Genomic DNA, 14,200 nt, shown 5'->3' with positions numbered 1-14,200 from the left:
GATAGTCACTAATCTAATCTCCTAAAGTGTGAGTGTACATGTGAACAAAGAAGGCTGGGAGAAGCTATGGAGCAATCCTATATGCAGAGAGCAGGAGAAAGAAGCAGAGCCAGCAAAGCAAACAAAAAAGGAGCCAATGAAGTTTAGGGAAAAAACAGGCATGTATGGGTTCCAGAGCCAAGTGAAAGAAGAAATGATCAATTACATTAAAAACTCCTCTAAGGTGAAGAGAGAGTATAAGCGATAATAGGAAAAAAAAAAAAAGAGAGAGAGAGAAAAAACTGCTCTAAGATGTAGACTGTTTGGGAGTGGGAGTCACTGGGAGGGAGAAGGGCAAACACAAAGGGTAGACAGGAATACAATCAAAGCACTTTATATGCATGTATGTAGTGAAAGTCATTAAATTGTCTTAAAAGGGGTGAGGAGAAATAAAGTAATAGATGGGATGAGTTCAATCAAAGTTCATCATACGCATGTCACAATGAACCTCCTTTGTACAATTAATACAAACAAGTTTTTAAAAAATCTACTGTGAAGTGAGTAAGGGTAAAAATTGACCAAGAGATTGGCAACAGGTTCAACAGACAAATAGAAATGAAAGACAAAGTGGAGTGGGTTGTGGGACAAGTGTTATGTGAACACACACAGAAGTAAGTATCAACTATTTTGAGTTCTGCCTCAAAGGAGAACAGAGAAACAGAATGACAGTGACACCAATCATCACAGTTGCATGTTTTACTGAACCTTTATTCTGCTTGTTGGGTGCAGGCATAAAAAAGGCAGAAAGTTGAGTTTAAGCAAAGATTAACCTAACAGGAATTCTTGTAAATTATACCTCATTAAAAAAGAAAAAATTCCCCAGGGATCAAAAGTAAAAGGTGAACAGGAAACTGGAATAATAAAGCCACATCTGCAGTGAGGACAGAGGAGACCAATTTTGCGCCTCAGCCTCCTGGATAAAACCAGAATCTTGAAGAATATATATTCATTCTATTCATTCCAGTTTGGCATTCTATTTTAATAAATGAGTTCCAAAATATAAAAAATGCTGAAGTAGTACCATTACTTCCAAATCTAAAAAAACTCTTGATCTCTGAATCATTAGCATTCAGAATTGTATGTTACATTTTAAAAAACTGAACATGGGTTATATAAAGTATTCTTTTTTCTTTCTTCCCTTTCTTTTCTTACGTGTTCCTCAAAAAATCTTATGAAGATGATGGTCAACTAAGCAAAGTTTATGCTGTGAGAATAACTTATTCTAGCTCAAAGGTTTTTTGAGTATGTGGAATTTGAAAAGTGTATTGGTTTCCTAGGGCTACTGTAACAAATTACCACATACTGGGTAGCTTAACATTCTCTCACAATGTTAAAGACTAGAGGTCTAAAATCAAGATGTTAATAGGGCAATCCTCCTTCTGAAGGTTTTAAGGAAGAATCCTCCCTTGCCTGTCTAGCTTCTGGTGGTTGCCAGCATTCCTTGGTGCTCCTTAGCTTATAGACATATCATGTCAACTTCTGACTACATTATCAAATTGTATTCCTCTTACATGTCAGTGTCCCTGTGTCTTCTTATGGTGTCCTTACAGATACCAGTCACTGGATTTAGAGCCCATCCTAATCTAGCAGGACCTAATCTTACTTGATTACAATGTGTAAACACCTTATTTTCAAATAAGGGCACATTCACAAGCATGAAAGCATCAACATATCTTATTCAGGGACTCAATTCAACTCATAACAAACATGATAATAACGTTTTCCATAATTTCCTTCTATAAATCTTAAGTCTAAAATAAGAAAAACTGGAACCACTTTCTTTTAAACAAACATAGCTATCAATTAAAGACGGGCTATAGCAGCCCCTTCTATTAAAAAAATTATTTAAAAACATGTCCTCAAAGCTATCAAACAAGAGATAGCACTATCTAATGATGAAAAAAAACAGATAATGTGGGGGTGGAGGCACTAGCCTGTAATCCCACCTACTCAGAAGGTTGGGGCAGGAAGACTATGTAAGCCCAAGACTTCCAGGCTAGCTGGGCAACACAGTAAAACTGCCTTGAAAACAATAAAATAATGTGGGTTTTCTTACCAAGAAAAAAAAAAAAAACAGAGGAAATTTATAACTGAATTATATTTATCTTTCCTCTACTACTCAGATTAACATATACTGTACTAAGCAAATGTCTTTCGGTTATTTGGGAAAATTTGCACAAAATTACTTTTAGAACTCGCTAATAACATTATTAAGTGAACTATGCTTTTTAAGATTGCTTTAAAAAGAAAGATCAATTATTCTATTTTCAATATTTCATTCTGAAAATTTTATTTTATGAGTATTTATTTTTGAAAATTTACTAATAATTAAAATAATGGACAACTACATTTAAATTTTACACTTTAATATTTCTACTTGATGACTTATAATTATAAATTTTATATTTGAAAATATTAAAAAGTTCCACTGATTTTACTTTAATTTTTTAAATAAGATGCAGGTATTTAATTACATGCACTTTTTGTAGCAAATAGCTTCCAAATATCTTATTGCCTTTTTGTTGTAGCATTGTAATCAAATTTCAGGGACTTTTTTTTTAAAGTCTTTTTAAAAGAAATCTGCTTAGAGATCAGGTGCAGTGACTCAAGCCTGTAATTCTAACTACTCAGGAGGCTGAGGTCACAAGGACTAAAGTCCAAGGCTAGCCTGACAAACCTCTGGAGCCAGACCTCCATTTTACCCGGTAACTGGGCAAAGTGGCATGCATCTGTCATTCCAGCTACTCACTTGGGAAAGCACGAGGAGGAGGACTGTAGACTAGGTCAGTCCCAGCATAAAGCAAGACCCTAGGATAAAGGAGAATGATGGAGGGGTGAATTCAACCATGACATAGTATAAGAACTTTTGTAAATGTCACAATTTACCCCCAGTACAATATAATAAAAAATGAATATATAGAAACATACACAATAAAAAAAAATGAAGCCCCTTTAGAAATGAAAGAGGCATGCAAGATGCAGAGAGTCAGTTCAAACACCAGCACAGGGCTTATTGTTTGGGAAGGAGCCCTGCAGAGGGGAACCCCAGAGAGATAGAGCATTGGAGCTCCCAGCCACATACAAACTTGGAATAAGTATAGGGGAGCAGCCTGGAGGGGAAACCCCGCTGGGTGGAAAAATTCTCCCAGAGTGGAAGTCAACCATTGCTAGGGGAAGCAGTAGGAGAAAAGTGGTAACCAGGTAGAAAAATTGCTCAGTTCTGGTCCCAATCCCCTGTGTTCCTTTAGTTGGGGTTTTTCTTAATGATTATTTAGGAATGGCTGGGTAATGGTGTATTTTCTTGTCTGTAGACTGGGTGGTGTGTGGCTCAGTAGTCAAACATTCAGCTTCTGTTTTCAAAATGCTGGGTGCCACTCCTTAGGTCACACAGGGAGGAGAAACTTAGTTGCTAAAGCTATCCCAGTCGATAAACCACACCTTCGAAATCACAAGAAGTCATAAAGAAGATCAATCACTGCTGCTGCTCCAGTATCTTTAGAAGTAGATTGGAGCAAAGACGAATCTTTGTGATCTAGAAAGACCCATTTCTAACAGATAGTGACAAAACCCGGGACAGGCATGTAGGTTCGACTCTCCACTGTCAAAACCTGGAAAGCAGGTTCCCCAGTTTCAAGAAAGGGAGGAATATCCAGACACAGGAGGCTTTCAGAATACATAACAGGCAGGATCAGAAAACAAAAAACAAAAAACTACCCCTAGATATATTGTAATTAAAACATTAAATATATACAAAAAATAATTTTGAAAGTGGCAACAAAGTGACCAGTCACATAGAGAGGCAAACCCATTAAAATAGCAGAAGATTTCTCAGCGCAAACTCTAAATGCAAAGAAAGCATGGAATGATATATTTGTAGTTCTGAAAGAAAACAACTGTCAACCTAGACTAGTCTACCTAGCAAAACTATCCTTTATAATTGAAGGAAAAATTTTAAAATTCCACAATAAGCAAAAACTGAAGGAATTCATGACCACCAACCAGCACTACAGAAAATACTGTAGATGAAAGATACAACCAGAAAAATGCAAGAAAGAATAAACCCCATTAATCAAGTAGATTAGCAAACAAGGAATAGGGGAAAAATAAACATAAGAAAAAAAATGACTGGACATGATTCAAACATTTCAATATTAATACTGAATGTGAATGGCTTTAATTCCAAATCAAAAGACAGAGAATTGGGAGAAAAAAAGGTGGCTAAGGTAGGGAATTCAGATCTCCTAAGCTCTGTGACTTCAGAAACCTCCTTGAGATGCTGGAGCCACACTTGGGTAATTCTGATTGCTCCTAGCCAAAAAAATAACCACCATCACATCAGGTGCAGATAAAAGTCAAATACTGACCCTTAAATTAACCTTTAATTGCACCTAACAGCCACAAAAATCCCACCTAGCATTAGCCAGCAAGGCATGTCTAGTCTCCAGCCCTGGGAAAAAAGCCCCCAGCCGCTTCTCTTTTCATTCTCCCAACAAGCAGAAGACAGAGCATCAATCAGAATCAAACCCTGCAACATCCTGGACCCCTAGCCCATGGAAAGCCTCCCTGTGCCTAGCTGCACTGAAAATAATGATGCCATTTCTTCCCAAAAGCTGGCTCCAAAGCTGCCTGCATGAAACTGCAGAAGATACAGGTGAGCATCATGCACCAAGTGTGGCTCCCCTACCCACCCTCCTACCCCAGGAAAATAATCCACCACAGTCCCTGGGCAGACTAACCATCCCCCCCCAGTATTACCAACATGGGGGTGGGGGTGGGGGTGGGGGGTGGAATTCTGAACCTGCCCTGGAGAACAGAGAAGGGGCAAAGAGCTGATCTCTCACTGCTGAACTGTCATGGGTGTGGCAAAGAACTGAGCTCTCAGCGCAGAACTCTCAGTGACATGCCATAAAGCAGCAAAGGCTGAAAGCCAGGACAGGCCAAGAAGACAACCACCTAGAGGAGTCACCAGCACCCAGCAGAGATCAGGAGAGGCATAAAGGCTAAGAGGGGGAGAGAAGGAAGGGACAAACTAACCACCCAAAGCAGGCAGGAGGTTGATCCCAGAGCTGATCTCTGGGACAGAGGGCAGCATTCAAAACTGAATTGCCCCACCTGGCTGGGGGAGGAGCTGACCAAACAGAGCTGCAGTGGAAGAACAACACAATTGAGGCCTGCTGAAAACAGCTCTGACTACCCTGCATGAGCTGCCAATCTTACTTCACCTCACAACTCCAACTAATCTTGTGGACAGATGGTCCAAATACCACTGAAAAGCCAGTCACCTGGTGAGACCACATCAGAGCTTCTGCTTGAACACCAATACCAGGATTGGATACCTAAGGAATAACTCCAGAACTGTGATTAACAGACTGAACTTTCTGAGGTTCCTGAACCTGATGTTTTTTTTTAACTCTCTTTTTCTTTTTTCTATTCCTGTATTAACTCTATCATCACAATTCTCTTATCCCTGTTCTCATCCTCTTCACTCTGTTCCTTCTCCTGTACCATATAATCCATTGTTCTCCCTCCCAACTACTTTCTGCATCTCTCATACACTCTTTCCCATCTGCACCTCTCCCTCCCATCCTCCCCCAATCTGTCACAACACTACTCCTTCTTACACATTCACCACCTGCTGACTAGCTTACTCTACCAACTGCACACAATCCCAGCACCCTGCAATCCCTGACACAAACACCTCCACTACAACAGAAATACACCTAAACACACACAAGGGCCACAAAACCCAGCAGCCCCCATACCTCTTAACCCACCCACCCACTCCTTTCTCCACCCTCCTTTTTTAGTGCCACCTTTACCAATTCCCCATAATCTGTAAACAGCCTAGTAACCATTATACTTCCACTGAACTCCAACTATTTATAGATATTATCATCAAGGGGTTTTCTACAGAATATGTTAACAACTGGTCTGGCATTGAACCTGTGAACTTATTAATGCTAAATTACACCTCCAGAACAGGGTCAGATAGAGCACATCAATCTAGCTAATAACCAAGTCAGCCCCAACACAAAATTTAAATCAGGGAAAGAAATCAGGCAATCAAATCCACCAACTAGCCTACCAAATATATAGTGGCAAAGCACCAGGTAGAGTTATGGGAAGAAAGAGGGATGGAAATCATTCTCCTTAAAAAAAAAAAAAACAAAATTTGATACAGGATTCAGTGGGAAATGAAGAAAATGGATACCCAGTTCCTAACCTCAATGAAACAATGATAAATGTAACTAAGAAACTCAGCAACGCCCACAAAAAAAAACCCTCAAAGAAGAAATCTGGGAAAAAAAATCTGAGAAATTCATGGAGAAGATATCAGACATGGTTAACCAGAATGTACAAGATGCACTCAAGAAATTTCAAGACACCAAAAATAAAGAACATGAGATGACACAGAAACAAAGGAACTCAGAGAGAACCTCAACAAACACCAAAGAGAAACACAGGACACTATAAAAAGAGAGATATGTGAATTAAGGAGGACAACACAAATTATAAAAGAAGATTTGAACAAAGATTTGGAAAACTTCAGAAGAAAGAATCAAACAGAAATCCTGGAAATAAAAAAATCCCCATAGTCAAACAAAAAACACAGTGGAAGGCCACTCCAGCAGACTAGAATAAGTGGAAGTCAGAATCTCAGAGCTCGAAGATAAAACAGAAAAAGAAAAAAAACAGAAGAAATCCTAGTCAAACAACTCAGGAGCTATGAAAGGAACATGCAAGAACTGAGCAACTCCATCAAAAGACCAAACCTGAGAATCATGGGCATTGAAGAAGGAGAAGAGGTGCAAACCAAAGAGATACATAACATATTCAATAAAATAGTAACAGAAAATTTCCCAAATCTTGACAAAGTCTTGCCCATTCAGGTACAGTAAGCCTCCAGGACACTGAAGAAAATAGAACCTTCCCATGTCATATTATCATCAAAACAACAAGCACAGAGAACAGAGAAAGAATACTGAAGACTGTGAGAGAGAAAAAACAAATAACATACAAAGGTAAACCCATCAAAGTAACAGATTTCTCAATGGAAACCTTAAAAGCAAGAAGGGCATGGAGTGAGGTATTTCAGGCACTGAATGAAAATAACTTCAACCCTAGGATACTTTACCCAGCAAAACTATCATTCAAAATTGACAGAGCAATAAAAATCTTTCACAATAAACAGAAACTAAAACAGTATACGACCACCAAAACACCACTATAGAAGATTCTACAGGGAATTCTGCACACAGAAGATGAAAGCAAACAAAACCATGAGAGGATGGGAAGCATCAAACCACAGAAGAAAAGCCAAGCAATCAGAGAGTAGCACTATTTGACTATACACGATCAAATCCTTAAACAACAAAAACAACTAAAGGGCAGGAATCACCACATACCTAACAATATTAACACTGAATGCTAACAGACTCAACTCCCTCATCAAAAGACACTGTTTGGCAAACTAGATTAAAAAGGAAGATCTGACAATCTGTTGTTTACAAGAGACTCATCTTATTGATAGCAATACACACTGGCTTAGGATGAAAGGCTGGAAGATGATTTACCAAGCCAATGGCCCCTGAAAACAGGCAGGACTAGCAATATTTATAGCAGACAAAGTAGACTTCAAATTTACATTGGTCAAACGAGATAAAAAATGACACTTAATAAAAGTGCAATACATCAAAAGGAAATAATTATCAATCTATATGCACCCAATTTCATCAAATATACACTGAAGAATTAAAAGCACATAGAGACTCCAACACAGGGGTAGCAGGAGACTTTAATACCCTTCTATCACCAATTATCTATTGAATAATTTGGTCATCCAAACAAACGAAAAAAAAATCAACAAATAAATCCTAGAACTAAATGACACCATAAATCAAATGGACCTAACTAAAGTCTACAGAATATTTCATCCAACAGCAACACAACATACATTCTTCTCAGCAGCCAATGAAATTTCCTCCAAAACAGACCTTAGGGCACAAAGCAAGCCTCAGAAAATATAAGAAAATAGAAATAATTCTCTGCATTCTATCTGATCACAATGCATTAAAACTAGAACTCAACAAAAACAGCAACAGAAAACACACAAATTATTGGAGGCTGACTAATACATTGCTCCATGATCAGTGGACCATAGCAGAAATAAGAGAGGAAATAAAAAGGTTCCTGGAAGCTAATGAAAATCAAAACACAACCTACCAGAACCTATGACAGCAAAGGCAGTCCTAAGAGGAAAGTTTATAGCCATGAGTGCATACGTTACAAGGACAGAAAGATCTCAAATAAACAACCTAATGCTACATTTCAATCTCCTAGAAAAGAAACAGAATGCAAACCCCCAACAAAGCAGAAGAGAAATAATAAAAATAAGGGTCAAAATTGATAAAATAGGTAATAATTTTATAATAAAACATAAACAAATTTTTTAAAAAAAATCTAACATACAAAGAATCAAGGAATCAAAAAGTATTTCTAAGAAAAAATAAATGAGATTGACATGCAAATCTGACTAAAATGAGGAGGGAAGAGACCCAAATTAGCAAAATCAGAAACAAAAAAGAGGAGATAACAAACACCACAGAAATCAAGGGAATCATCAGAGATTACTTTGAGAACCCATATTCCAATAAACTGGAAAATCCTGAAGAAATGGACAAATTTCTAGATACTTAAGACCATCCAAAACTAAACCAAGAGGATATTAACCACCTAAATAGATCTATAACACATAATTAAATTGAAGCAGCAATAAAGAGTCTCCCCAAAAAGAAAAGTCCAGGATCTGACGGCTTCTCAGGTGAATTCTACCAGACCTTCAATAAAGAATACTAACACTCCTTAAAATTTTCCACAAAACAGAGAGGGAAGGCCAACACTGCCCAACTCATTCTATGAAGTACACTCCTCCCAAAACTGGACAAGAACACATCTAAAAAGGAGAACTACAGTCCAGTCTCCTTAATGAACATCAATGCAAAAATCCTCAATAAAATAATGGCAAACCGAATCCAACAACATATCAGAGAGATCATTCACCACGCCCAAGTCGGCTTTATCCCAGGGATGCAGGGATAGTTTAACATATGCAAATCAATAAACGTAATACAGCACATTAATAGAAGCAAAGACAAAACCCACATGATCATCTCAATAGATGCAGAAAAAGCATTTGATAAGATTCAACACCACTTCATGATAAAAAAGCTCTAAGAAAACTAGGAATAGAAGGAATGTACCTCAACATTATAAAGGCTATATATGACAAACCTATAGCCAACATCATATTTAATGGGGAAAACCTGAAACCATTCCCCCTAAACTAAAAAATGAGACAAGGATGCCCACTCTCCTCACTCCTATTCAACATACTTCTGAATTCCTTGCCAGAGCAATAAGGTAAGAAGAAGAAGAAGAAGAAATAAAAGAAATACAAATAGGTAAAGAAAGAGTCAAAATATTTCTATTTGCAGATGAGATGATCCTATCCCTCAAAGAACCCAAAAAAACTCCACCCAAAATTTCTAGACACCATAAACAGCTTCAGCAATGTAGCAGGATACAAATTCAACTTACAAAAAGCCTTTCTATACAACAACAATGAACAAACTGAGAAAGAATACAGGAAAACAATTTCATTTACAATAGCCTAAAAAAAAATTAGAAACAACAACAAAAAAAGTGAATACCTAGGAGTAAACTTAACTAAGGACGTAAATGACCTCTTCAAGGAGAACTGCAAACCACTGAAGAAAGAGATCAAGGACGACTGCAAGAAGATGGAAAGATCTCCTATGCTCATGGATTGTCAGAATCAACATAGTAAAAATGGCTATACTACCAAAAGCAATCTACATGTTAAACGCAATACCCATCAAAATTCCAGTGACATTCATCACAGAGATTGAAAAATCTACCCTACAGTTCATTTGGAAACACAAAAGACCACTAATAGCCAAGGCAATACTGAGCAAAAACAGCAGTGCTGGAGGTCTCACAATATCTGACTTCAAACTATACTACAGAGCCATAGCAATAATAACAGCATGGTACTGGCACAAAAACAGATATGAAGGCCATTGGAACAGAATAGAGACCGGATATGAATCCACACAGCTATGCCCACCTTATTTTTGACAAAGGTGCCAAAAACATACAATGGAGAAAAGACAGCTTCTTCAACAAATGGTGCTGGGAAAAGTGGCTATCTGCCTTCAGAAAACTGAAACTACATCCATGCCTGTCATCCTGTACTAGTATCAACTCAAAGTGGATTAAGGACCTAATACCAGATCTGAAACCTTGCATTTTAGTACATGAAAGAGCAGGGGATAACCTGGAAACAATAGGTATAGTCAAGGACTTCCTCAGTAGAACTCCATCAGCCCGCAATTAAGAGAAAGGATGGATAAATGGGACTACATGAAAAGTTTCTGCACAACAAAAGAAATGGTCTCTAAACTGAAGAGATCACCCATACAGTAGGAGAAAATACTTGCTAGCTATATATCAAAGGACTGATAACCAGAATATACAGAAAGCTCAAAAACTAAACTCCCCAAAAATCAACGAACCAATAAAGAAGAGGGCAACTGAAATAAACAGAACTTTTTCTAAGGAAGAAATCCAAATGGCCAAAAAACACATGAAAAAATGCTCACCATCCCTGGCCATAAAGGAAATGAAAACCAAAACCACACTAAGATTCCATCTCACCCCTGTTAGAATGGCTATCACCAAGAACACCACCACCAACAAATGTTGGTGAAGATGCAAGAAAAAAAGGAACCCTCACACTGCTAGTGGGAATGTAAGCTCATATAGCCACTTTGGAAAACATGGAAGCTCCTTAAAAAACTAAACATAGATCTGCCATTTGATCCAGCAATACCACTACTAGGGATACACCCAAAGGAATGTAACTCAAGTTATTACAAAAGCACCTGCACATCCATGTTCATTGTAGCACTATTTACAATAGCCAAGCAATGGAAACAGCCAATATGCCCCACAAATGCTGAATGCATCAAGGAGATATGTATTTATACACAATGAAATTTTACTCAGCCACAAAGAAGAATGAAATTTTGTCATCTGCAAGTAAATGGATGGAACTAGAGAATAACATCTTAAGCAAAGTTAGCCAGGCTCAGAAGGCCAAAAATCACGTGTCCTCCCTCATATGTGGATTACAGACCCAAAACAAATGCAGTAGTATTATTGGATATGGCTCACACACTGAGGGGAGAACACGCACAGGAGAAATAGGAAAAGGAAAGTAAACCTGAAACTTGAACGTGGTTGATGTGCTCTCTATTCAGGAGCAAATTGAAAGGAATATGAGGTCTCAGCGGGCCCCAACCCCCTTGTTGGAGAAACCAGTACCAAACATCCCATGTAGATAAGATAAGCAATGAGGCAGGGCTCAGTTAGGGCATATAGAATGTGAGGAATGCAAGATGTGAGATACGAGCAAGATGTGAGATACGAGCAAGATGTGAGGTACGAGCAAGATGTGAAGTACGTGCAGGATGTGCTCTGCCTACTTGTCTAATGTTGATAACAAAAATATGCACGCCACTGCAGTCTATATAAGATTTCCCCCTAAGAGGCTCAGGGTCTTGCTTTCCTAACCGGTCCTGCGTGTCCGTGTGGGAGCTCGACCCTGGCTAGCCAGTCCAATAAACTCTGCTTTGTTGATTGCATTCACGCCTGGCTCTCTGTCTCTCGGGGGAATAGGATTCCGGGTCCTAACATTTGGAGGTTCCACCGAGATTTCATTTTCTCGAGAGACAGAACCTGCCTGCGAGAAAGCAGGGGCGATCCCAAGTCCTAGGCGTTGGGAGGGGATCCCAGACCCTCATTTGGAGGAACTTGAGTGTTCCATTTGGGCCGCGGCGGGGATTCGGCCAATCCCCAGGGAGATTCATTCTGGGAATCTTGCAAGGAGGACCACAGGGTCCTATTGGGAGAGGCTTTCCTCTCATTTGGGCTCGAGCATTTTAGGAACCCTGGCGCCAGGTGAAGAACTAATTGAGCTAGTCGACCGACCACCCGTCAAGTGGACGCCTTTCGGCCTGATATCCCAGTTGGACGGTGAGGAGGTTGAATGGGGTGCGCACCAGTGTGAGAGAAGGACCGGTCCGAGCGAGTGCTGGAGAGTGTTGTGTGTGTGTGGAATTATTGTTGCCTTTACCCTTTTTGTTCTATCTCTCTTGGTGTTTGAGTCTCCTTCCACAATGGGACAGGGACAAACAACCCCAAAGTCTCTGATCCTTTCTCACTTTCCAGAAGTTAAAGAAAGGGCCTTAAATGCGGGTCTGGTCATCAAGAAAGGTAAGTTCGACACCTTTTGTTCTGCAGAGTGGCCCACCTTTGGAGTCGGGTGGCCCATTCAAGGTTCCCTCTCCCTAGACCTGATCACTAAGGTTAAAGCAGTCATTTTTCAGCCAGACAATCGAGGCCATCCAGACCAAGTTCCTTACATTTTGGTTTGGGAGGATCTGGTGAGGAACCCTCCCCCTTGGTTAACAGTTTTTCTGACCCACCCCTCCAGTTCGGCCCCCGGGGCTAAAACCCCAGTCACGCCCACCTTGATCATAAAGGAGGAGGAAAAACTTCCTCTTCCCACCTTGACCGGTCCTCAAATTAGGGCATCTCCTTCACCATCTCCGGTCTTACCAGAGAGTTCCCCCCTTTACCCATCCCTCGCAGGGGCAGAGGAAGATCGGCCGCCTCCATACGTGACTCCCCCTGGCCAAGCCAGTGCCCCGGAGGAGGAAATTTCCTCATCCTCCTCAACAGGACTGGCAGCAGGAGGAGGAATGGGTCGAAGACTTCGCCCCCGAGGGATCCGGGAAAGGGAGGGGGAAGACGGGCCCCCCTCATCAACACAGGGGGAGGAAACTGTCCCTACACTTCCAGTCCGGATGGTGGGCCAAGGGGGACCGGGAGGAGGGCAACAGTTTCAGTACTGGCCCTTCTCCTCCAGTGATCTATATAACTGGAGGACGCAGAACCCACCCTTTTCTGAAGACCCCAAGTGTCTCATAGATCTCCTGGAGTCCATCATGCATACACACCGTCCCACTTGGGATGACTGTCATCAGCTGCTCAATACTCTTTTTACGACGGAGGAACGAGAGCGCATCCTCAACGAAGCGAGGAAGAACGTCTTGGGGGATAATGGGAGACCCACAACTCTCCAACCGGCCATAGACGAGGCTTTTCCCCTACGCCGCCCTAATTGGGATTTCGGGACCGCAGAAGGTAGGGAGCGTCTTCGGATCTACCGCCAGACTCTTATGGCCGGTCTCCGAGCGGCCGCTAGAAGGCCCACCAATTTTGCAAAAGTAAAAGCAGTCATTCAAGGGGAAAACGAAAGCCCAGCCGGTTTCTTAGAGCGCCTCCATGAGGCATACCGTCAGTACACCCCGATTGACCCTGAGGCGGACCTCCACCGGTCTGCTGTGGTACTCTCATTCATTAATCAGGCAGCTCCAGACATTAGGAGAAAACTCAATAAACAGGAAAACTTAGGGGAGATGACTATAAGGGAAATGCTACAGGTAGCAGAAAAAGTCTTTACCGCTAGGGAAACTCCAGAAGAAAGGGAGGAAAGACAGAGAAAGGAAGACAGGGAAGCCCAGGAGAAATTGAGAAAGGAGGACCGGGAGTTCCAGGCTAAGGAAAACCGAAAGCAACAGAGAGAAATGGCTCGTATTTTCCTAGCGGGTGTCCGGGACCAACCCAGAGGAGGGGGCCACGCCAGGACCCCGGATAAGGAACACTGTTTTTACTGTAAGGAAACGGGGCATTGGAAGAGAGAATGTCCTAAGTTAAAGGGAAGAAGAGGGTTTGGAAGGAGACCGGGGGAAAACAGGGAAAGGGAACGAGCAGTAGAGCAGGCCAGAGTCCTACTAGCCGGAGAAGAGAACTGAAGGAGACGGGGCTCAGACCCCCTCCCCGAGTCCTGGGTAACAATGCATGTGGAGGGGAAGCCGATGGGGTTCATGGTGGATACCGGCGCCCAATATTCGGTTTTAAACAAGGCACATGGACCTTTGAACAAGGCACGAACAAGTGTTGTTCAGGGGGCCACCGGTACGCAGTTATGTACATGGACTACCAAAAGAAAGGT

The 14,200-nt window shown here is 40.9% G+C and overlaps 1 protein-coding gene across 14 annotated transcripts in view; it reads right to left on the bottom strand.

The window, feature by feature from the left end:
• The window catches only part of Eml5 (EMAP like 5), a 165,784-nt gene that overhangs the window by 60,109 nt on the left and 91,475 nt on the right, over nt 1-14,200 (bottom strand). The window contains exon 22 of one of the 14 annotated variants that reach the window (XM_074067367.1): nt 2,789-2,847. The exons of the other annotated variants lie outside the window; for them this stretch is intronic. Coding sequence (XP_073923468.1) covers nt 2,819-2,847 — 29 coding nt within the window. The 3' untranslated portion in view covers nt 2,789-2,818. Of the gene's footprint in view, nt 1-2,788; nt 2,848-14,200 lie in introns of those variants that run through there. 14 annotated transcript variants of the gene reach the window in all.

This window comes from Castor canadensis, chromosome 3 (genome assembly GCF_047511655.1).
Source record: "Castor canadensis chromosome 3, mCasCan1.hap1v2, whole genome shotgun sequence".
Classification (NCBI taxonomy): Eukaryota; Metazoa; Chordata; class Mammalia; order Rodentia; family Castoridae; genus Castor; species Castor canadensis.
This window is presented reverse-complemented; position numbering and strand designations above follow the sequence as displayed.